General features: G+C 37.1%; 1 protein-coding gene across 7 annotated transcripts in view; it reads left to right on the forward strand.

The window, feature by feature from the left end:
• The window catches only part of AKT3 (AKT serine/threonine kinase 3), a 279,622-nt gene that overhangs the window by 163,979 nt on the left and 89,285 nt on the right, over positions 1–26,358 (forward strand). For 6 of the 7 annotated variants that reach the window (XR_009729912.1, XM_061382512.1, XM_061382509.1 and 3 more), the window contains 3 exons: positions 5,036–5,147; positions 10,746–10,890; positions 22,779–22,910. Coding sequence is in view for 6 of the 7 variants with exons in the window: in XM_061382509.1 (XP_061238493.1) it covers positions 5,036–5,147; positions 10,746–10,890; positions 22,779–22,910 (389 nt within the window). In the remaining variant the exon portion in view is untranslated. Of the gene's footprint in view, positions 1–797; positions 897–5,035; positions 5,148–10,745; positions 10,891–22,778; positions 22,911–26,358 lie in introns of all 7 variants that reach the window. The other variant, XM_061382514.1, reaches the window with a different exon arrangement.

Raw genomic sequence — 26,358 nt, forward strand, 5'->3', positions numbered from 1 at the left:
ACAGAAACGGAAATAGGTAGCCTTTAGACTGGACATTCTTTCTTTTCTTTTCTGTTCTTCCTCTCTCCCTTTACTCCTTGGTTCACTCTTGAGTTTTCCATCAGGACTGTCCCTCTTTTTAAGAGTCTGTTCTGCATTCTTTACATTGAAAGCCAGTTAGTCAATTACTCAATCATCAGGCATTTACTGTGTACCCTTATGTGCTGACACTGTTGTAGATGCTTGAGGAAGAGTTGTGCACACAATTCCTAACTTTTATTCAATCCGTCTAACTGGAACATCAATTTAACATTACTTAAACATCTCTAAGATAGTACAGTAAATCATTGGCTGGAAGAATGAAAGAAATTTTATGAAGAAGGAAAGAGGAAGGAGCAAAGAGAATCAAATTGAGTCCGTACCTTATAGGCAGAGTAAGTTGGGCGAAATTGTGTGGTTCTTTATTGTTATAAATTGTATGATATCTTTGGTGTTTTAAAACTTTTGTATTTCAGACAAATAAATTAGCACACTGATATTTTAACATTCATATTTCAGAAAGTATTTAACATTGTTATTAATTATTTAACTGTGAGATAATAGATGTTATGATCTGTTGTTTCTGCTACCTTTTTATTATTTTCCACACCACCAAGTTCTCACTTCCCTCCTTTTAGTTCCTTAGTTGATAATTGCAACCATTCCTTTGTCTTGCATCCTATATTCTGTTTCACTTTCCTGCATTCTCAAACTTACTTAGTTAAATTATGGCTTTGCTTAAATCTGATCCTCTGTGTTCCCCATCTGTACCCATGTAGCTGAATATATCTGGGGAAAAATATGATCCCCGGTGATACTTTAAATTCCAAGAGATCTTCCTGACCAAGAAATGGAAGCCACATCTCCTGCATTGCCAGGTGGGTTCTTTACCACTAGCGCCACCTGGGAAGCCCCATTAAGTTCCATTGGACCCTTAATGCCATTTAGCAGTCATGGGTATTTATTTACCTGTCTCTTTGCTTCTAGAAGGCTATTACATATCTTCTCTTTTCTCAAAGCCCCAGTGCATCCTCATCCAACCTAATTCTTAAGGATGGCTTTACATCCTGATTCATTGGAAAAAATGGAAGCAATGAGCAGATAATCTCTACTAGTTCCTACTTTCATCTATACCCCTAACTGCATTTGGACTCCTTTACCCAATCTTCTCCATCACTAAATTCTGTGTACTCCTGACTACAGCCAGTCCCGTACTTGTTCAGTGAATCCTTTCCCTTCTTGAGTATATAAGGAAGTTGCACCAGAAATTCTCTCCTCTTTTCTGTGTCATCGAAATTACCTTCTTGTTGATTATTACTGTCAGAATTCACTCACTTGGAAAATATTTACTGAGTGTCTGCTATATGTTAGGCATAGTTCTAGGTACTAGGAATATGTTATTAGAGCTTACATTCTAGTTGAAGAAACAAACAGTAAATAAAAAATAAGTCATCTCATAGGAACAAAGGTGGAAACATGCTATGAGAAATAAAAAGTAGAGCAGGTGAGAGGGGTTGGAGAGTCCTGGGAAAAGGATACAGATTTCAGCATTGAACATCATGGTTGAGGCAGGCTTCAGGAAATGAGGGAGTTAGCTAGGGGGTTGTGTGAGGGGAAGAATACCCAGCAGAGGCACGACTAGATGAAAAACCCTAAAGGCAGAGACTGCAGTGCATTGTGGAGGAAGTGCAGGGTGGCAGGGTAGTTGGCAGAGTGACCTGAAAGAGTACTAGGGGAAGAGGTGAGAAACTTCGGTGGGACGGGTTGGAGGTCCAGATCGTGTAGGACCCTTGCTGATCATCTAAAGGCCTTTGTCTTCTGTTGTCAGTGAATTGGAAACATTGCTTTTTTTTTTTTTTTTTTGCAGTTGTTCATTTTAAGGTTTCTGACTGTAGGTCTCTGCAGAGAGGGGCAGAGGAGAACTGTTCTAGGGTTTGGGGAATATTCATGTCAGAGACAATGATGGCTTGTTCCAAGATAGTGGAGGAAGTGTGAAGTGATACTAATAAATCTTGAAAGCGGAGTCAACAGGATTTCCAGAGTGAGATGTGAGAGAAGAAGGGACTTAAAGATGATCCCAAGGTTTTTGACTTGAGCAGCTGAAAGGCTGGAGGTGCCATCATCTGAGATAGAGAAAGCTACAGTTAGGAGGTTGGCAAGGGGAGCAAGAGTGGGAGAAATCAGGAGTTTAATTTTGATTGAGTTCAGATGTCTCTCAGAATACAGTTTCTATATTTAAGTACATTATCTGACCTTCCCACATCTCTAAGTAGGAAGATCCAGTTTTATGGCACCTGGGGAGGTTCAGCATTGGGTGGTGAGAACCTGAAGTACAGTTGCATCAGTGGAAAAGTAATGGTATATGCTCCCAGTATCAAAAAGGAAAGTCACCTGTGTTTTCAGTTTGAATGATGGAAAAAGTTAGGAAAGCCAGGTCTAAGAACAGATTTAGAGGGAAAGATAGTAGGTTGGGTTTTAGGTGTGGTTCCAATAATTCAACCAGCTAGAAATAACCATTGTATAGTTAGGCATGTGTATCATAAAATAGAGATCCAAGATGGAAAGAAATTTGGCTGAGACCATAAAAACTTGTTAGAAAAGAGGACAAAAAAAAAGCAGAGACCCTTGATGAATTATCTCTTTTAGTGTGAAAGGTGAAGAATTGGTCCAGTGTGATTAATGACTTTATCCTATAAAGACCCATGTAGTTGATAGTTGCTAATGATGAAACTAGCACAAAACAGATACGCACTGAGAAAACACTGTTGAGTTTGTCAACTAGAGGTAAATTAGTTTCTTTTAAGAGGAAAATGTCAGGGGACAACCCTAACCTATTCACTCGTGTTGTCCAATACCAGATGGTAGCCCACCGGACTTCTCTGTCAATGGGATTCTCTAGGCAGAATTCTTGAGTGGGTAGCCATTAGGGGATCTTCCCGACCCAGGGATCGAACCTGGGTGTTCTTCATTGCAGACAGACTCTTTACTATATGAGTCACCAGAGAAGTTCAGGTGTATATGTAATAATATCAGCTAACATTTATTGAAAACTTAGTATGTGTCATACACTACACTGTTATATGTACTCATTATTAATCCCCTAATGGCTCAGACGGTAAAGAACCAATCTGCCAATGCAGGAGACCTGGGTTTGATCCCTGGGTCAAACCCGGGTCTTGGGAAGATCCCCTGGAGAAGATCCCCTGGAGAAGGGAATGGCTACCCACTCCAGTATTGTTAACTGAAGAATTCCATAGATAGAGGAGCCTGGTGGGTTATAATCCATGGGGTTGCAAAGAATTGGACATGACTGAGCAACCAACATTTTCATTATTAATCCCCACATCACTTTTATGATGTAGGTACTCTTATTGTTTCCCCATTTAATACCTAAAGACCAGACAAATTAATGAACTTGTCTAAAGTTGCAGAGTTAATGGTAGGAAAAAAAGATCATATCCAGGCTCTGTAGTTGTAAAAATCCATGCTTTTAGCCACTACACTATGCTCCTTTTCTTTGAAGTCTTCATAGATAATCCTTGACAGAAGTTACCACTCTTTGATTGACTGACCCTAGATGACTCTAGAGTTTTAGGGGGTACTTACTGTCAAAGGCTTATAATCTAGGTAGGCATAAGGACATTGTCTTAAAAATTATAATATTAGATACTCTATGCTAAGTGAAAATGAGAGCTACAATAATAAGTAATGAGAATATAGGGTGGGGAATGTAGTGATAATGTTATAAGAATATAGGCTGGGAAATGGTCAGTCTAGACTAGGTTTTTATAAAAGGCTTCATGGAAGGAGTGTAATTTGATACCTTAGAACAAGTATTCTTTTGACAATTGGATATGCCTAAGGGTAAAATAAATAGGAAACATTCTGAATAATAGTATTAGCTGGAACAATGGTGTAGATACAGGAAAGAGCAAGATGTATTTAGGGAGAGTTTCAGTTCAGTTCAGTTCAGTTGCTCAGTTGTGTCCGACTCTTTGCGACCCCATGAATTGCAGCACGCCAGGCCTCCCTGTCCATCACCAACTCCTGGAGTTCACTCAGACTCAGGTCCATCGAGTCGGTGATGCCATCCAGCCATCTCATCCTCTGTCGTCCCCTTTTCCTCCTGCCCCCAATCCCTCCCAGCATCAGAGTCTTTTCCAATGAGTCAACTCTTAGCATGAGGTGGCCAAAGTACTGGAGTTTCAGCTTTAACATCATTCTCCTTCAGAATGGACTGGTTGGATCTCCTTGCAGTCCAAGGGACTCTCAAGAGTCTTCTCCAACACCACAGTTCAAAAGCATCAATTCTTTGGCGCTCAGCTTTCTTCACAGTCCAACTCTCACATCCATACTTGACCATAGGAAAAACCATAGCCTTGACTAGACGAACCTTTGTTGGCAAAGTAATGTCTCTGCTTTTGAATATGCTATCTAGGTTGGTCATAACTTTCCTTCCAAGGAGTAAGTGTCTTTTAATTTCATGGCTGTAATCACCATCTGCAGTGATTTTGGAGCCCCCCAAAATAAAGTCTGACACTGTTTCCACTGTTTTTGCATCTATTTCCCATGAAGTGATGGGACCAGATGCCATGATCTTAGTTTTCTGAATGTTGAGCTTGAAGCCAACTTTTTTACTCTCCTCTTTCACTTTCATCAAGAGGTTTTTTAGTTCCTCTTCACTTTCTGCCATAAGGGTGGTGTCATCTGCATATCTGAGGTTATTGATATTTCTCCCGGCAATCAGCTTGTGCTTCTTCCAGCCCAGCGTTTCTCATGATGCATATAAGTTAAATAAGTAGTGGGAGAGTTTAATAGCCCAATTTAGCTGGGTATGTGACCAGAATGGGCAAAGGATTAGAAAGGAATACTGAAGTCAGGTTTTGAACAACCTTGAGTGAGACCATAGAAATCTGTGAAGTTGCAGTGGTTTGTTTAGAATGGAACTCTGTAGTTCTCAACTATTTACTTGTTTAAATATAAGATTATTCAAAGAGACATTTTATTTTATTTCTAGAATGCCAGTTAATGAAAACAGAACGACCAAAGCCAAACACATTTATTATCAGATGTCTCCAGTGGACCACTGTTATAGAGAGAACATTTCACGTAGATACTCCAGAGGAAAGGTAAGAAACTCATTTTTTCTATTTTGTGAAACGGCAGCAGTCAGTCTAAAGATGTATGCGTATCTGACTTGACCACTTGTAAATATATTGGTAAAATGCAGTTCAGTTCAGTTGCTCAGTCGTGTCCAGCTCTTTGCGACCTCATAAACCGCAGCACGCCAGGCCTCCCTGTCCATCACCAACTCCCGGAGTTTACCCAAATTCATGTCCATTGAGTCGGTGATGCCATCCAACCATCTCATCCTCTGTCGTCCCCTTCTCCTCCTGCCCTCAATCTTTCTCAGGATCAGGGTCTTCTCAAATGAGTCAGCTCTTCATATCAGGTGACCAAAGTATTGGAGTTTCAGCTTTAACATCAGTCCTTCCAGTGAACACCCAGGACTGATCTCCTTTAGGATGGACTGGTTGGATCTCCTTGCAGTCCAGGTGACTCTCAAGAGTCTTCTCCAACACCACAGTTCAAAAGCATCAATTCTTCAGTGCTCAGCTTTCTTTATAGTCCAACTCTCACATCCATACATGACTATTGGAAAAACCATAGCCTTGACTAGATGGACCTTTGTTGACAAAGTAATGTCTCTGCTTTTGAATATGCTATCTAGGTTGGTCATAACTTTCCTTCCAAGGAGTAAGCATCTTTTAATTTCATGGCTGCAATCACCATCTGCAGTGATTTTGGAGCCCAAAAAAATAAAGTCAGCCACTATTTCCCATCTATTTGACATGAAGTGATGACCAGATGTCATGATCTTAGTTTTCTGAATGTTGAGCTTTAAGCCAACTTTTTCACTCTCCTCTTTCACTTTCATCAAGAGGCTCTTTAGTTCTTCTTCACTTTCTGCCATGAGGGTGGTGTCATCTGCATATCTGAGGTTATTGATATTTCTCCTGGCATCTTGATTCCAGCTTGTGCTTCTTCCAGCCCAGCATTTCTCATGATGTACTCTGCATATAAGTTAAATAAGCAGGGTGGCAATATACAGCCTTGACGTACTCCTTTTCCTATTTGGAATCAGTCTGTTGTTCCATGTCCAGTTCTAACTGTTGCTTCCTGACCTGCATACAGGTTTCTCAAGAGGCAGGTCAGGTGGTCTGGTATTCCCATCTCTTTCAGAATTTTCCACAGTTTATTGTGATCCACACAGTCTGTATTCCTTTAATTATTCTGTTTCTGGTATAATGAATAAATGACAGGCTTACAAAGATATTAAATCAAAACCTATAGAAATGCTGTAAGATATACTTTTAAACAGAAGACCGCACACTTAAAATATAAGTTAAAGAGGTCACCAAACTACATTTTAAAAATTATGTAATTGATTATGGTTATATTTGGAATTCTAGGGCTGGTGATGGCAAAAGGTTTCAAATAGCGTGCCATTATGCAAGTGGCTTCCCAGAATGTTATGCTGAGAAGGATTCTGAGATTGGGGCTACACTCAGTAAGGGAAAAACATCAGGTGTGATTGGTATTAAATGTCATCATTGCTAAAGAGAGGGATATTAGTAATTAGCACACCAACATCAGGGCTGCATGTCATCCTCCTGATCTGCTATACTTGAATTCTATCTTAATATTCTTTTATCTGGTGACTCTGATACTGAGTTAAGTCCAACAACCACAAAATAATTTTTCTACACATGTTACCGTATTTGACCCAAATCAGGAACTTTGTGAAGTTAAATGTTATTAGCCTTATTTTTCCAGTGAACAAATTAGGTCCTAAGAGACTTGTTTAAAATTTAAAACAAAAAACTCTTTCTCAAATGTGGTGAAGTATTATTTTAGTAACACTTTTTTGTCAATAAATGGTAAGTAATAAAGTATGATTGATTACTTTTGGAAATATAGAAAAGAATGAAAAATTACTCAGAATTTTAATTCGATAACCAGACTAAGGGTCTGATAATATTTTCTTCAGTATACTTTCCCTCTGACCCAGTGCAGATGTGTAAAGGTCTTTGATATACATAAAATTTGATATGCCCTCCCTTCCCACATACCCCTGTCTTCCCTATGCATTGCTATATGTTGGATCCTCAGTTTTCTTAAATCTCTACTCATAACCGTGGTTGAGTCCATTACCTTGTACCTTTCAGATCTGGGCTTAAAATGTTACATTTCCTACAAAACCTTCTCTTATTCTTATAGATGGGGTAGGACTCCCTGCTGCATGCTTACGTATCTCCTTGTATTCTCTGTATCAAGCTTGTCTCCACTGTAATCTTTGATTGCCTTTTTCTCTCTTGATTATAACGTTCTTGACTAGCAAGTATCATATCTTCCTTGCTCATTATTTTATCTTTAGCATGTAGTTGAAGATCTGACACAATGTTTGTTGACTGGCTGAATGAATGGAACTTTTCCCATGTCAGTACATAGTCTTTGGAAATGTTATTCTTAGTGGATTGTAACATCCCACTGAAACAGTGATTGATTTTGCCATTTATGTCGGCAAAGCTGGACTTAAGCCATATCTTAATGCTTTAAAATATCTAGTTTGCCGTTCTTCCAATAATATCACAGTACTTTTTAGAAAACTAGGAATAGAAGAATAAGGAATGAACAGAACCTGAAGTTAGTAGAAAGAGACAATAAAGACTGGAGTATAAATGAATAAATTAGAGGCAAAAAAAAAAAAAAAACTAGAAAATATCAATGAAACTAAAAGCTGGTTCCTTGAAAAGGTAAACAAAATTGAAAATCCTTTAGACAGACTCATCAAGAAAAAAAGAGAAAAGGCCAAAATAAAATTTGAAATGAAAGGGGAGACATTACAACCAAATCCACAGTAAAAGAAAGGATCATAAGAGATACTATGAACAATTTTACACCAGTAAAATGAATAACCCAGAAATTAATAGAAATGTGCAATCTGCTAAGACTAAACCAACTAGAAAGGAGTATATGAACAGACCAGTTACCAGTAATTGAAATTGAATCAGTTAAAAACAAAGTAACAAAAACAAAACCTTTCTAAGAAACCAAAGTCCAGGCCAGGTAGAAAATATTTGCAAACAATGTAATCAATAAGAGCTTAATTTCCAAAATATAGAAACAACTCATATAACTCAACAACAAAGAAACAACTGTGCAATTAAAAAATGAGCAGAAGACATAAAGAGACGTTTCTCCAAAGAAGAAATACAGATGACCCATAGGCACTTGAGAAGATGCTCAGTATCACTAGAGAAATAACAAATCAAAACTACAGTGAGTTACCTCCCCCAAGTCAGAACGGCTATCATTAAAAGTGTACAAATAACAAATGCTGGAGAGGGTGTGGAGAAAAGGGAGCCCTCTTCTACTATTAGTAGGAATGTAAGTTGTTGCAGCCACTGTGGAAAACAGTATGGAGATTCCTCAGAAGTCTAAAAATAGAATTAGCATATGATATAGCAATCTCACTCCTGGGCATATATACATACAAAACTATAATTCAAAAAGATACATACACCTCTATGTTCATAAGAGCTCTATTCAAAGTAGCTAAAACAGAAACAACTAAATGTCCATTGACATACGAATGCATAAAGAAGATGTGGTGCGGTTTTGCAATGGAATATAACTTACCCATGAAAAAGAACGAAATAATGCCATTTGCAGCAACATGGGTATAACTGGAGATTGTCATACTAAGTGAAGTAAGTCAGAAAGAGACAAATATTGTATGATATCACTTACGTGTGAAACTTAAAATATGACACAAATGAACCTGTCTGTGAAACAAATACACAATCGTGAACCTGGAGAACAGCCTGTTGGTTTCCAAGGGGGACGAAGTTGGGGAAGGGATAGAGTGGGAGGTTGCGGGTAGCAGATGCCAGCTTTTATATATATAATGGCCTTGCTGTACAACGTAGAGAAGTGGGTTCAATATCCTATGATAAACTATGATGGAAAAGAATATATTAAAAAAGAATGTGTATATATAAATATATATATGTATGTGTATATATATATAAAAAACTGAATCAACTTGGCTGTATGGTAATAATTAGTATTGTAAATCAGCTGTACTTCAATAAAAATATTGATCAAAAAAAGAAGAAAGAACTATAGCCCAGTATACTTGTTACTATAGTGAATGCAAAATTTCTTAACAAAATTTTGAGAAACCGGATTCAAGAAAATATGTAAAAAAGGTCATACGTTATGACTACATGGAATTTATCATATAATTCAGTTGTATTAAATCTGAAAATCATCCAACTAAATTCACTATATTAGAAAAGAGAAATGAAATGGTCATTTCAACAGGTGCAGAAAAAGTGTTTGAAAAACTCCCAACACTGTTTCATAACAAAAACACTCAACTGGTTAGGAATGGAAGGGAACTTAATCAATTTGATTAAGTGTGTCTACAAACAAACTACAACTTATATAATATTCAGAAGTAAAAGACTTGATACTTTCTCCCTTAAGATCTGGAACAAAATAAGAATGTCTGCTCTCACCACTTTTATCTAGTATTGTACTGATGGTCTGCTCTAGACCATTACAGGGCAAAGAAATAAAAGGGAAACACACTGAAAAGGAGGAGGTAAATTGCTCTCCTTTATGGACCATGTGGTTGCATGTGTGGAATATCCAAAAAAATAAAAGCTATTAGAACTAGTAAATGAATTTATTAAGGCCATAGAACATATGGTCATCATACCAAAAGCAATTGTATTTCTAAATACTAACCAAAAAATTTGAAAATAAAAAAAAATTTAAACCTCCACAATAGCATAAAAAAATACTTAGAAATAAATTTAGTTTATGGTTTGCAAGACATTTTCACAGAAATTTACAAACTGCATTGGGTAATAAAAGATCTAAATAAATGGAGAGCTATACCATGTTCATGGATTAGAAGACTTAATTTATTAAGGTACCAGTTTCCTCCAGATTGATCTATAGATTTAATGTAGTTCCACTTAGAATTCTAGCAAAGTTTGTCTTATGAAATCTACAGACTGATTTTATACAAATTGTATATGGAAGTGCATGATCCTTTATCTGATAGCACAACTGTCAAAAGTAAAAGCCTCATATTACTGCTCTGATATCCTATTATTTAAGCTACAAACTGCCTATCAGTTTTTTAAAAAGAAACTTACCTATGATCTGGGAATAGATTTTGCCTTTGAAAAGTTTTTCGAACTTTTTTAAAAATTTATTTTATTTGGGGGAAAGTTGCTTTACAATGTTGTGTTGGTTTCTGCTGTCCAACAACACACATCAGCCATAATTATATCACCTCCCTCTGTTGGACCTTAATAGAGAAACTGAGTATGTCAGTGATGGACTTACAGATGTGTACAGATCATTAAGCTTTAATCATACTTTTAAATAATTTTTACTGTTTTCTTAAAATCATCATCTTCTCCTCCTCTTCTTCTTCTTTTTAGCTCCAAATAAATGCTAGTATTGATAAAAACTTTAGGCCTGTAATGTAAAATACTTCTAGGATCAACTTCATCTTTGAGTTACGGTGGGGGATATGTACTATTTTGAGATAGACTTTGTGTTGACTTTATACTTTATAGAAGAGAAATATTTGCATCATTTACAATTCTTTATTAATGGGAATTTTTTTCTTGTTTTTATAGGGAAGAATGGACAGAAGCTATCCAGGCTGTAGCAGACAGACTCCAGAGGCAAGAAGAAGAGAGAATGAATTGTAGTCCAACTTCACAAATTGATAATATAGGAGAGGAAGAGATGGATGCTTCTACAACCCATCATAAAAGAAAGGTAGAAAGGAACATTTATTCCCCTCTTCAGCACAACATTTATGTGTGTGGAAGAAAGATGTCAACAATTGCCATTTGCAGAAATCGTTAGCCAGTTATCTTATGATATGCCATTACATTGGTGTGAATGGATTTTAATCAGGTGGATCTTAAACCTGTCATTGTTTAAAACCACATAATTGAAACATCACTTTATTTCAGTGTTTCAGCAATTAGCACTGAATGCTGAAAGGGCTTGTTAGGATGCGGTGACTGATGTGCCATCATACGACTTTATAATTTGCATTTTTCCCTTACTGTTTTTAATACTATTTTAGAAACTTGGAAATAAAATGTTTTCCCTAATGATTTGGTCTTTTTCCATTTGGCATTCTGTGTTCTCCTGAAAGCAGAAGCTTGAATGGCTCTGTGAACTTCCTGCTTGGTGCCCCAGCCTTACTAATATCAGCAGAAAAGTGAGCAATCTTGGAAATTATAGCTTTTTATTTTAATGGCTGCTTCTAAGCCAGTGAGGGAAACAGACTTTTCCTACCCTCAGTGCTCTAGAATAATAAACACCAATGTATGTATCTAAGGGAATTGTAAATTGTGTCTTTCATTACTATAGAATATTGAAAAGCATCTTCCTATGCAAAAAGGGGTATTTTAAGATTAAGGGTATAAGTGTTCAAAATAGATGAACATGCCATTTTTTTATGTTAGAATATATTTATTATATTAGATTTTAAATTAATCTTCAGGTTGAAAAATGCTAATTCTTAAGATAATTATCCATGTAATTTTGTATTAGCACAGTGGTTAAAAACTCTTTGGTGTTAGACTGCCTGAGTTCAAATCTCTTTTTCCTATGTGCTAAAGACGTGAAGGTAGGCTTTGCAATTACAATTTAGATTTAGTTAATTACCCTTTCCTTATCTGAAATTTCTCTTCTAATTAGAATTACATTCTATGCTTGATCTTAACCAAATGTCTGAGAACCCTGTGTAACTTCCTTGAAGACTTATCCTCTACTTGTTAGCTGACCTGTATCCCTCTTTTCTTTTGAGTCTCCTTATCTACCCTGTGCCCTTGTTCCTTAGTTATTGCCAAGAGAAAAACACAGTCTAGCTTTACCTCCTTCTCAGAGAGAAAGTTCTTTTGCTCATGTATGTTCACATGTACACAATTAATTTGAAATTTGACTGTGCTCATAAATTTAAAGTCATATCCTGATTATTCTCATCTTTTGAGTAATAAATTACTTCATTCAATAGCAAACTATATCAGCTGTAGAATTTCTTAGTAACAAAGATGAATAATAAGATGTTGTCTAAATAGCTAGAGGTTGAAATTGGGACTTTTATAACACTCTTAACTAGAAATACTGTTAGTGGTGTAAAAATTTTGGAAATGAAAGGGGAAATTTATAGAACTTTGAATGAAGAGAGACAAACATTTTGAATGATACAAGAATGGAAAAGAATGGAAAGTACTACTTTTTCTGTTAAGGCTGGTTGTAAATGATTTTTTAAGCATAATACATTTTCCTGTTTTCAGTTACCAGTGTCGATTGTCTTAGGGTTTCTCACCTTTACTAGTTATCACTTGTAAGCATTTATTATATGCTTATTTCATGCTAGGCTCTGAGCTGTACTTCCGTATGTATTATCTCATTTGATCCTTTTAGGAATTATACAAGGATAGGCACTGTTACTATTCCATTTCACACTTGAGTCATCTGATATTTAGAGAAGTTAAATATCTTGTTCAAGTATGTAGTGACTTTACACACTATGCAACTTCAGTGTGCAGTCTGCTTTTTATTGATTCACATATCTTGAGCTTCTGCAACCTCTATATTGTTATAACATAATCAAGCTATATTAGAAAGAAGATTATACAGACAGCCTCTCATTTTGTACTTTGTTTCTTGAAATAGTATGTTGTATTGTTGCTTTTACACAGTGGTTGGATATTAGTTAATTTCATTTTGTATTAGAGCACTTTTGGAAAAATCAGTCGAGTTTCAGTATTATAGAATACTGGTGGAAAGGGAAACTTTTGTTGTCCTACTGCTTGTGTTCAAGTCCTGGATCTGCCATGTGTATTACTGTGGGGGAAGTTTCTTAATTCTTCTGTCCTTTAGTTTCTTCATCTATAAAAGGGATATAACAGTGGTATTTACCTCATAGAGTTGTGAGGATTAAAAATATAGTTGGGAGTATATGTAAATTGTTTATATACTAAATGCTCAGTGGATATTAGCTAGTATTAGATAGTATTTTACTTTATCCACATAAGGATAATTAAACATTCACATATTTTTGAAACAGAGTCTCTTAGAATTTTCTTGTTGAAACTAAGTCTCCAAAATGAAAAACTGATAGAAGTAGTATTTTGAATTTTGGAATGGGGTCCATTTTCTTGTTTGGCCTGTATCTTATTTCCTTGTAATTTTAATACTTCATTTAAAATGAAATGATATAGAATAGTTTGAAATAACAGAGTACAGAAAAGAACATTTGTACCACTAACTACCTGTGCTAGAACAATCCTAATAACTTGGTTCAAAAGGGTGAAATATTACTATCACTTCCTTAGGATAAATGACTCTAAAACTACAGTTGACACTTGGACAACACAGAGGCTTGGTGAGCCCACCCTCTGTACAGTTAAGAATCTGCCTTTAATTTATAGTTGACCCTCTGTGTCTGGGTTCTTCTCAGTCTGTGGTTCCTCTGAAGCAGCAGTACCTCCATATCCACAGTTGCTTTGTATCTGTCTGTGGTGGTGCATCTGAGGATTCAATCAATAGTGGATCAAAAAAAAAATCGATTGAAAAAAATCCACAAATCAGTGGGCCCATGCAGCCCAAACCCATACTGGTCAGGAGGCAACTGTGTATCCTTTGAGAGTGTTACTTATAAGAAGACTTGTGTACATTCAGATTATTTTTAATTTTAGGTTGTAAACCCAAATATTCTGTGATAAGAATATCCTTCTCATAATTTACGGAATACATTTTCTTTGTTCACTTTTTGACAGATGGGTACTAGGAGGAAGAGAATAGCTACTGATAATGATAGCTATGCTGAGAATTGTCCTGACTGTTCCCTCTTGTTTGGGTCAGACAGATGGTTATTTTCCTTAGTGGTAGAGTATTGCCATAGTATCTGCTCTTCTGACTGAAACTCTTGGAGAGGGAAAGATAATGGTGGTAGAGAGAAGAGGCAACAGCCTTGCAACCAGATTCAAGTGCTGATCTTTGTTCAAATTAAAAGATGATGTTTCAAAGGAATTTGATTAGAAGACTCAGAAATGTCTAACCTTGGTCTGCCAAGCTGCCACTGTCTGGACCCTGTTATGTATGTAAAGGGCCACAGTAAAACGATTAATAGCCAAATGGAAATAAAATTTTTGGCTAGTTTTTAAGTGATCAATATAGACTTCTCTGGACACAGTTGGTTATCATCTCATGACTTAGGAAGTATAATCAGTAAAGTATAGTTCAGTTCAGTCACTCAGTAGTCTGTGACTCTTTGACCCCATGGACTGCAGTACTAAAGTATAATTAGTACCTCCTATATTTCCGTTATGTCTGATTCCAGCTCTTGGAATTTTATTATTTAATGCCCAACTACTATAACTCATAGCAATCACTAGCATACAGAGAAAGAGAGAAAGAAAAGAACAGACCTGAAATCAAGTCATTTCTCACTTCTTACTTAGGGGAGGAGCAGCATAATCAGTGTTGTAGAAATTGACTTGATAAGATTAGAGCTTCCCCTTAAGTTGGGGAAAAAGCACTGGAGGAATGGAGGAGAGATGTGGGCAGAGAGGTTTACTTCTTGAAAGACTCCTTTTCACTCCTTGGACCTTATTTGGTGTATCTCTTACATTGTAAATGTATGTGGAATTGATCTTTTAGGCCAAACTTGCTAAAACCACTGTATCCTTTTCCTTGTATTCCTCTTCATTTATATATATTTGTAACCTAATTTGGGGGTTTGGGGGCTTGACAATTATTTTTCTTATAATCTAGTGTGTGATTTGAATATACTTAAAAAATTTTTATTTATTTTAATTGGAGGCTAATTACAATATTATAGTGGTTTTTGCCATACATTAACATGAATCAGCCATGGGTGTACCTGTGTTCCCCATCCTGAACCCCTCTCCCACCTCCCTCCCCATCCCATCCCTCAGGGTTGTTCCAGTGCACCAGCTTTGAGTGCCCTGTTTCATGCATCAAACTTGGACTGGTGATGTATTTCACATATGGTAACATACATGTTTCAGTGCTATTCTCTCAAATCATCCCACCCTCGCTTTGTGTATGCACATGCGTCTTTTAGCCTAAAACAGCCACATTGATATGTTACAGAGATTATGTACAGGAAAGAGTATAATTCTGTAAAAATATTTCCTAATAAATTCTTAGGTTTGGGTTTTGGAGGATTACTTTTCTATAGAGTATCTAATGCTCTTATTTTAAAAAAATTTTATTGAAGTATTTTTTAGAAGTTTAGCTATTAAAAATTTTTTTAATTGAAATATAGTTGATATACAAAATTATGTTAGTTGATTTACAATATTGTGTTGGTTTCCCCTTTGGTAACCATAGTTTGTTTTCTGTCTGTAAAGAATTCATTTGTACTGGTTTTTAAATTTCCACATATAAATGATGTTTATTGTCTTTCTCTTTCTAAATTACTTCACTTCTCCAGGTCCATTCATGTTGCTGCAAATAGCTTTATTTCATTCTTTTCTATGGCTGAGTAATATTTTGTTGTATATATGTATGTGTGTGTGTGTATGTATACATGTACATATATAATCAGTGTTGTACATATGTGTATATGTACATATATGTACATATACACATATATACATAAACACACATTTGTTGTTTTACTTGCTAAATTGTGTCCAACTCTTTTGTGACCTCATGGATTACATAGCCTGCTAGGCTCCTCTGTCCATTGAATTTTACAAGCAGGAATACTAGAATGGGTTGCCATTTCCTATTCCAGGGGATCTTTCCGACCCAGATATCAAACCCGTTTCTCTGGTGTGTCCTGTGTTGGGAGGCAGATTCTTTACCACTGAGCTACCTGGGAAGACTGGATATTAATACATACCACATATATATCCATTCATGTTTTGATGGACACTTAGATTTCTTCCATATTTTGGCTGTTGTAAATAGTATGTCATGCTCTTAATTTTAAATAAAATCTTATTGTATCTTTGCCCTTAACACTATCCAAAAGAGGAAAATAAGTTGCATTTTATTTGTAAAGAATAGATAATCACTGTGTATACTGCACTGAAGATGAGCATTTGCTATCATGGATACTTTTTAATTTTTCTAAAGTTTTGTCAAACTGGATCTGATTCAACCTAGATATCTTTGAGAGATGAGTAGATAAAGAAGTTGTGGTACATATATACAATGGGAATATTTTTCAGCCGTAAAAAGGAACACATTTGAATCAGTCCTAATGAGGTGGATGAACGTAGTCTATTATACAGAGTGAAGTAAGTCAGAAAGAGAAAAACAGATTTCGTATATTAACGCATATATATGGAATCTAGAAACATGGTATGATGAGCTATTGGCAGGGTAGTAGTAGAGACGCAGGCATAGAGAACAGAATTGTGGACATAGCTGGGGAAGGAGAGGGTGGGATGAATTGAGAGGGTAGCGTGGAAACGTATACATTACCATATGCAAAATTAGATAACCAGTGGAAATGTGCTGTATGATGCAGGGAGCTCAAATCAGGTGCTCTATGACAACCTATAGGGGTCGGAGTGGGGAGTGAGTTGCAGGAGGGAGGGGACATATGCATACCTACCACTGATTTCATGTTGATGTCTGGCAGAGACCAACACATTATTGTAAAGCAATTATCCTCCAATTAAAAAGAAATTAAAAAAAAAACTAAGAATTAAAAAAAAATCCCCCCTAAAAATAGATATGATAAATGTTTCTGATTTAATCATATAGAATGCTTTGTTGGTAACATAAATTTCCATGTGAATTCTTCTTTTAAAAAAGATTGACAAACTGACAGAAGCTGTGAAATTTAGTGTTAAAGCTGTCATCCCTTTTTTAACCTCCTTGTCCCTAAGAATTACAGTCCTTAAAGAAGATAGTACTGTTTCATTATTGTATATTGCTCTTCGGGTGAAAATGTCATAAAGCAGTTTATAAATTCTTTTCTAATCTTTATCCCCAGAATTCAGTTTCAGTTTATATGATATTTAGTAGTTAATAATGGAACACAGTATCATTTTCCAGTATTTTTAGATATAAAGTGAGAGAAGGTACTGTTCAGATGAAGCTTTGAGCAATAACGTAACATGTGGCTTAGTTACAAGACGTGGATTAAAAACCACCATTTGATTGCTGTGATTTATGTCAGAGAATGTTCTGCCTGTTTTCCTCCCTAGAGTTTTATAGTATGCAGTCTTACATTTAGGTCTTTAATCTATTTTGACTATATTGTTGTGTATAGTTTTAGTGAATATTCTAATTTGGTTGTTTTACCTGTAGCTGTCTGATTTTCCAGGCACCACTTTTCTCCATTGTATAGTCTTGCCTCCTTTATAATAGATTAAGTGACCATAGGTACATGGCTTTATCGCTGGACTTTTTATCCAGTTCCGTTGATCTGTATTTCTGTTTTTGTGACAGCACCCTACTGTTTTAATGACTATAGCAATATAATGACTAATGCAATATAGTCTGATGTCTCAGCTTCCGATTCCTCTAGTGTCATTGTCTTTCTCTGGATTGTTTTTGGCCATTCAGGGTCTTTGGTGTTTGCATACAAATTAAAATTTTTTTGTTCTACTTCTGTGAAAAATAAAGTTGCATAATAATAAATATCCCCTCACTTTCAGTCTGTATGTGTCTCTAGGTCTGAAGTGGGTCTCTTGTAGACAGCATATATTTGGGTCTTGGTTTTGTATCCATTTAGCCTGTCTGTGACTTTTGGTTGGAGCATTTAATCCATTTACATTTAAGGTAATTATGGATATGTGAGTTCCTATAGCCATTTTATTCGTTGTTTTGGATTTGTTTTTTTCTGATTTGGTGATACTGAATTCTCTTACTTTTGCTTTTCTGTAAAGCTTTTGATTTCTCTGTCAAATGTAAATGAGAGCCTTGCTGAATATTCTTTTTTCTTTCATCACTTTAAGTGTATCATAACGTAAAGAAGTATCATAACACTTAAAGAAGTATCATATGTAAAGAAGTATCATAACACTTCTTTCTGGCCTGCAGAGTTTCTGCTAGAAAATCAGCTGATAACTTTATGAGGATTCTTGTGTATGCTATTTGTTGGGTTTCCTTTATGGCTTTTAATGTTTATTTGTCTTTAATTTTTGTCAGTTTGATTAATGTGTCTGAGTGTGTTCCTCCTTGGGTTCACCTTGTGCAGGATTGTCTGTGATTCCTAGCCAAGTGACTGTTTCTTTTTTCATGTTAGGGAAGTTTTTAGCTATAATCTCTTCGAATTCTTCAAATATTTTCTCAGGCCCTTTCTCTGTTTCTTGTCCTACTGGGACTCCTATAATTGAATGTTAGTGCATTTAATACTGTCCCAGAGGTCTCTGATGCTGTCATTTCTTTTTATTCGTTTTCCTTTGTTCTGTGGTAGTGATTTCCACCACTGTGTCTTCCACCTCACTTTTGTTCTTCAGCCTCAGGTATTCTGCTGTTGATTCCTTCTAGTGTCTTTTTCATTTTAGTTATTGTACTGTTCACCTCCATTTGTTTGCTCTTTAAATCATCTAGCTCCTCATTAAACATTTCATGTATCTTCTCAATTTGTGCCCCAACTCTTTTTTGAGATTTTGGATCATCTTTCCTATCATTAATCTCATTTCTTTTTCATGTCGATTTTCTGTCTCCTGTTCAGTTAGTTGCTCTTGTGGGCTTTTATCTTGGTTCTTTGTTTGCAGCACATTTCTCTGTTGTCTCATTTTGTCTTTCTGTGTTTGTGGTCTCCGTTCCATAGGCCACAGGGCCATAGTTCCTCCTCTTTCTGACGTCTGCTTCCTGGTGAGAATGTAGGTCCACGGGCTTGTGTAGGCTTCCTAGCGAGTGGGATTGGTGCCTTCCTTCTCGTAGGTGGAGCTGGGCCTTATCCCTCTGATGGACAGGGCTGTGTCAAGGGGTGTGTTTTGATGTGACCGTGAGCTCTGTGTGCATTAGGCCGTCTGTCCTGGTGGCTGTGTGGCCTGAGGCTTTGCAGCTCTGGAGCTTGCAGGTTGTTGGATGGGGCCAAGTCTTGGTGCCAAAACACGGACCTCCAGGAGATCTCACATTGATTGACACTCCCTGAGACTTCTGTTACTAGTGTTCTTTCCTTCACAGTGAGCAACAGTTGACCTTCACCTACTCAGGAGTCTCTCTAAGACCCATAGGTGGGTTTAATCCAGGTTTCCATGGAGCTCTCACTTTGTGCTGGGTGCCAGCATGCATGAGACCTTGTGTACATCCTCCAAGATGTTTCCCCCAGCCCAGTGGAGCTCCTGCACTCAAACGCTGCTGGCCTTGAAGGCTAAATGCTCTGGGTGTTCTTCTGTCCAACACCATACCCTCAGATTGTCTTGGAGGGCTGTTTTGTGTGGTAACATCTCTGAGTAGCCTGTGTGGGTTTAATGTTTTTTTGTGTGAGGGTTGTTTTGAGTAGATGGCTGCCACTTCTTTTCTCTGTTGGCCATTATCACATTGATAGGAGTCTGACTGATGCTTTGGTGACCAGAGCCTGCACTGGGTATGAGCAGGGCCTCCTCATTGCTCTGTGATTGTCACTGCCCTGTCAGAGATGGGATCTGCTTCCTAGTTGTTGGTGTAGAGGCCCCCAGATCTGTTCCTTAGCTTTTGTGTTTATGATCTGCAGTGCAAGGTAGGGGGGATTGGAGCACTCATGCTGGAAGGGAAGACACTGTAGCTGTTCACCTGTGAGTGTGCTCTGTTGTGTCAGCTGTCACCCCTTGTGCCAGCTCTCAGATTACACTGTCGGTGGCACTGCTCTCGACCCCACCTCAACTGTGGGTATGCCATCTGTTGGCCCTGGTGTCTCTAAGATTGTTTTCACCAGGCCACCAGCATAGGTCCCAGGATGCAGTAATCATGGGTGTGGACCCGTTGTGGGCACTATGGAGGCAGCTCCGACTCTAGCCTCGCCCAGTCCCCACATGTATGTGCTGAGAAAGTCTACAGCTGCAAAAGCCTGGCTGCGGGAGCACTCACTGGTCAGATGTTCCATAAGTGCTGTTTATAAGGCTGGCCTCAAGACAGTCAGTTCGCCTTTTGGGCAACTGAGAGGAGAGATTCTAGCTTTTCTTCCTTAGTTGCATATCCCCTAGGGCTTAGCTATGGCTTTAGCCTCAACCTCTTCTTATGGGCCATCCAAAGGGGTCTACTCCCGAGGTGGCCCTGGAACACATGAGTTTGCCTGGATGAGAAGGGGGTACAGAGGCTGCGAGGCAACTGGGATCACGGAGCTCTGGTGGCAAGGAAGTATGGAGACTCTGGCAGCCATAGGCATGAAAGAGTCAGAGTGCTGGGGGCCCTTCCCAGCACTTTGCTGCATGCAGGAGAGTGCATGCTCAGGCGTTGGCGAGGTGTGTGGGGAAGCTGGCTCTACCTAGTGCCCAGGGGCGGGTTCTCAGGGTAGCCGGCAGCTGTGAGTGTGAGAGAGTCTGTCCTGGCCACAGGTGTGAAAGAGCCAGCCCCACCCGGGGCCCTTTCCAGCACCTTACAACTGGTGTGAGAGAGCCACCCAGCAGGGACCCTTCCTAGTGCCTGGGTGTGGGAGAGCCAGCCCCAGTGGGGTCTCTTCCTAGTTGCTGGGGAGGTGAGGGCAGTGGTGGAGAGAGAGAATGCAGTGGCAGCTCCACTTCTGACACATAACAGTGACCCTTTGAGTTTCCTCCACAAACATTCCTACTTGTGGATTTCCTCACTTCCGACCCCTCAGGCTGTCTCCTCACAGCAGCCAACAGCAGACCTCTCCCAGGTTTGCTCCCCAAACCCCATGTTCTTGCCCCCAGCCCCCGTCTGCACCGGGAACACAGCTCTCAAGCTGGAGCCCCAGGGCTGGGGCATGGACTGTCTGTGTAGGTCTCACTTCATCCTGCCTACCACAGACCTGTTGTTGTCCTTTTCTGATAACTCCCCTGCTCTGCCAACTGATCTCTCCACTGGTGAGAGGGCTTCCTGAGATGTGGGAACCTCTCCTCGTCTTTTCTCTCTTCTTTCTTTCGTCCTAGCTGGTTTTGCAGGGATCTTTCTTGTCCTTTTGTGTGTCCAAGGTCCTCTTCTAGCATTCAGCCTTTTCTCTGAGAATTGTTCTTTTGTGAATGTATTCTTGATGCTTTTGTAGGGAGTGATGAACCCCACATCCTCCTAACTCCTCCACCATCTTAACCTCACCGCCTTTTCTTTCTTTTTAAAATTTAATTGATTTCTTTTTTCTTTCTTTCTTTTTTTTTTTGGCCACACCGTGCCATGCTATGTAGCAAGTGGAATTCCAGTTCCTTGATCAGGGATTGAACCTGTGCTCCCTGCAGTGGAAGTGCAGATTCTTAACCACTGGAGAGACTGCCAGGGATATCCTTAAATGATTTCTGCCCTGATCTTTATTTTATTTATTTTTTTCTAGTTCTTTTGAGTTTAATTTGCTCTTTTTGTAGTTGCTTAAGGTAGAAGCTGAAGTCATTGCTTTGAGGCATTTCTGACATTTACTTCAAATGGGTGGTAAAGAGGAAAGAAATACTTCTAAAAAGGCACAAAACTTTTCAATCACTTCTGATTGTTGGTAGGAAAAAATCCCGCCCTCTTAAATTGTTTTTGTTATTGTTTTGGTCATGCTGTGTGACATGCAGGATCTTAGTTCCCTGACCGGAGAGCAAAGCGGCACCTCCTGCCATGTGGAGTCTTAACCACTGGACTGCCAGGGAAGTCCAGTTTGTTATTTTAATATCCTTCTAAATGGAATTTAAATTTAAGATTGTAAACTAAGCATACCTCCTCTTTCATCTAAAGCCTATTAAAATGATAGTAAAGAAATTTTTAAAAGGGAAAAGTTCACAAAAATGAAAAGCTGGATGGCGGAAAGGCCATAGTAAACAAACATCATCAAATTTTTGCAAGTTTATGGATAAATAAAGCAGAGCAGGATAAGCATTCATAGAGGAAGCTATAGAGAGCAAGTAGTAATTCTCCTCAGTAAAATCCTGGTAATCACCTTACTTAGAGATGGGAATGAGAAATGAAATTGAAAACAGGCAGGTTAGAGACATTCTTAAAGAGTTTCATGACTTCCTCTTCTGAATTGGACCACGTGTTTTCTCAGCAGATGTGCTGCTGTTCTCTTTCTTTGAACTGAGCTGCAGAATTCTTTTCAGTGTTTCTTATACACGTATCTTTCTTTTTCTTGGAGTCCATCCTTATTTTGATAGAGTACATTCTCAAACACTCCATTCAAAAGTACTTTTCTCTTGGATATATTTGGAAATGTTTGTGGAGGAGGACATTTTTGATTGACTCATCATGTAGGGGAGTGGCACTACTAAATCCTTAGAAACTTGAATACTTGGAAGTTTTATTTTTCCCTTTGCCCTTATATCTTACCAATAATGAATAGTTGAGAGATTCTGTGCTCAAAATTACTGTCTCCACTATCTGAAAATTGTTTAAATTATTTCCAGCATCCATGGTTATGGATGGGAAAGCCGATGCCAGGCTGATCCTGATTAACTTAAGCGTTCTTAGAAATTGGTAAAATTTGATTTTGAGTAGATAATGCCAAATATATACATAAACATTTACAAATAAATTTCATCAGATGTTTCATATTATATATTTTAATTTGTATTTTTCAGACAATGAATGATTTTGACTATTTGAAACTACTAGGTAAAGGCACTTTTGGGAAAGTTATTTTGGTTCGAGAGAAGGCAAGTGGAAAATATTATGCTATGAAGATTCTGAAGAAAGAAGTTATTATTGCCAAGGTAATAATACAAGAGTTGATTATTAAATTTTTGTTTATGTTGTCCACGTGTGTGTGTGCTCATGCACGCACATGACTAGACTGTAGAAATTCCATTAAATAAGCAAAATGTTGATTTAGGCTACAGCTGTGTAATATCTGTATATTGATATTTATTTATAGTATTAAAATTTTCAAAAGTTTATAATATTATCTATTATGTACAGTCTTTTATTCTTTTCAGAGGAAATTTTAGTCTGTGTTCGTTTGGGAGAATGTTTTCACTCTGTATTTGGGACCTGTGTCACTAATTATACTAGTGATTTTTTGATATTCCCCTAACAGTTTGAGTTTTTTATTAAAGTAGCGAATAGTATAGATTATTAGCATAGATTATTTGTACTGATAAATTTTATATAATTGTTGAATGGAAAAGCATCCTTAGTAGATTTGAAACTACTAGAATAATAAAACTAAAATGATCACTACTATATGTCTACTTAAAATTTATCACTACCCATGGGTACAAACTTTATTTCTTGTCATGAGAACTCTTAAGATTTATTTTCCTAGCATCTTTCCAATACACATGACAGTATTATTAACTATTTATCATCCTGTACATTAAATCCCCAGGAATTCTTTATTTCCCAACTAGAATTTTGTAGTTTCTTTTAAAGTGTTTATTAAATTGAATTATACTTGGTTTATAATATTATCTTAGTTTCAGGTGTATAGCTTAGTGATTCACTTATTTTTTGTGATTATATTCCATATTAAGATTATATTCCATGTTAACTATAATTCTCTGAGATACACAATAAATCCTTGTTACTTATCTATTTTATGTATAGTAGTTTGAATCTGTTAATCCCATATGCCTAATTAGTCCATCATTTCTGGTAATAAGTTTATTTTCTGTGTTTGTGAGTCTTTCTGTTTTATTTATAGAATTCATTAAAATTTTTTTAGATTCCTCATAAAAGTGATACAGTATTTGTGTTTCTGTGTCTGACTTACATCACTAAGTATAATGATCTCTAGGTCCTTTCATGTTACTGCAGATGGCATCATTCATTCTTTTCATGGCTGAGTAGTATTTCATTGTGTGTATGTATGTATGTGTGTTTATGTACATATGCCACCTCTTGTTAAATTGATCATCTACTGATGGGTACTTGACTTGTTTCCATGTCTTGCCTGTTATGAATACTACTGCTGTGAACATTCAGGTGCATGTATTTTTTTTAAATTGATTTATTTTTAACTGGAGAACAATTGCTTTATTGTATTATGTTAGTTATCAATATGAACCAGCCATAGTTAAATGTAGTTTTTGTTTTTTCTGAATATATGCCCAGGAGTGGGATTGGTGGATCATATGGTAGTTCTGTTTTTAGTTTTTTAAGGAACTTCCATACTGTTTGCCATAGTGGCTACACCAGTTTACATTCTTACCAACAGTGAGAGTTCCTTCTTCTCCATATCTTCTCTAGCATTTATTATTTGTAGGCTTTTTGATGATAGTCATTTTGACAAGTGTGAAATGGTACTGAAGTGACAGTGTACTCCACTGTGATTTTTATTTCCTTTTCTCTAATAATTAGTGAGGGCTTCTTCAGTGGTAAAGAATCTGCATACCAATGCAGGAGACCCAGGTTCAATCCCTGGGTCACAAAGTCCCCTGGAGGAGGGCATGGCAACCCACTCCATTATTCTTGCCTGGGAAATCCCATGGACAGAGGAGCCTGGTGGGCTACAGTCCATGGGGTTGCAAGAGTCAGATACAACTTAATGACCAAACAACACCAAATACGACACCCTTTCTATGGGGAAAAATATATAGATTTCTGACATACGGCTTGTCAAAACAGAGCAGGTACATAATGATCACTTGTAGTCATTGTGGTTGATTAAGAATAAAGATACCAAGGTAAAATCTTTTCTCCCCTTTTCTCCCTGCTTCCCCACCTCCTTCATCTTCTCCTCTAGGCCTCATTCATAGCTCTGGATTATTTTTTTTTTAAATGCTTTAGATGTCATGTATTTTGATTTCAACCAGCTTCATGAAGTCAGTCTTTAAACTCTTGTGGTCAAAATGGAGAAAATAATGTGAACAGAGTTAAAGTGTACCTGGTTAAGTTGCTACTGCGTTGTTGGAAATGACCATTGGTGTTGGACTTAGATGAGATCAGTCTTGACCTTTTCAACTGCAGTTTGAGCAGCTTAACTTCTGTGAACCTCAGTTACCTCATATAAAATGGGAATAATCAAAGACACCTGCTCAGTTACTACAAGGATTAAAGCAGATGACACCCTTGGTGCCCGCAATGATCGAGATGTTCTCTTCTGTTTCTGTCATCATTTGCTCCTTGTTCACCTCCCGCCAAAAACTGAACTACCAAAAAGCAATAAGTGGGGAGAATGAAAAGGAGAATTTTAGACCATGTTTGGTAAAGGGTAGTGATAAATTAGAGAGGATTGGAAAAATGAGTATGAGGAAGACTATTCTTCTGTGTCATGTTTGCAAAAAATCCGTGAAAAATTCCATTCTCCCTAAGCTGCTTTCTATGAAAGAAATTAGATTTTAAAATTCATTAGTCTTTTGCCATGGATGAATATATATGAGACTAAATTTCGAAAGCTTTTTCATGAAAACATTTTACTTATATACCCAAGCACTCTTTATTTGTAATCATGATCAACAAATGGATTTTTAGAAAAGCATCATATTGTTTTAGCCCCTACGTTTTATCACTGTTATTTATAACTTTTTGTTTTGACATGTTGCTTTTAACTGTAATTAAAAATTATTGACATCTGTGTTTATTTTTTAGCTTATGCATACCTTATCTTCATAGCAGAAACTAATTAGTATGTGAAATACTGTACCATTAAATTTGCATTAAGGAGAAAATTTTAATTTGATCAGATGTAAAGTATGGTAGAAAATACATTTTATTACATAAAATATATGTACATGGTATTAATTCTGGTTTCATTCTTATAACAAAGAAATACTGTTTTAGCTTTTGCCTACCTACATCTTTACTTGACTCCTTTAATGTGGTTAGGCAGATTACAGAATATAGGGAAAAAATAATCTTTCATGGAACTTACTAAGTGATTTAGAAAAATAACTGTTACATGTAATGAGCTTGTTTCAACAAAATAGAATGAAATAGCTGGCAGAAATGTTAACTGAAGTGCTAGGATATCTTTTCCAAATGGGTTTCGTACTTCTCTTTCTTTAGTCTTTTCCTAGTTTACTGCCTCAGATCACTTAAAATCCTAAAGCATAACTGGTAAATGTTGCCTTCTCTGACTGCATATAAAGTAATACTTCTGCTTTATCCTCTGTTGGAAGCATATAGCTGTTAGTTTTTCACTGTTAATTTTATATCTCAAAAATATTTCAAACACTTGTCTTGCTCCCAGTGCCACTGCAGTCATCCTAGCCATCCTACTTT

Source organism: Bos javanicus, chromosome 16 (genome assembly GCF_032452875.1).
Source record: "Bos javanicus breed banteng chromosome 16, ARS-OSU_banteng_1.0, whole genome shotgun sequence".
Lineage (NCBI taxonomy): Eukaryota > Metazoa > Chordata > Mammalia > Artiodactyla > Bovidae > Bos > Bos javanicus.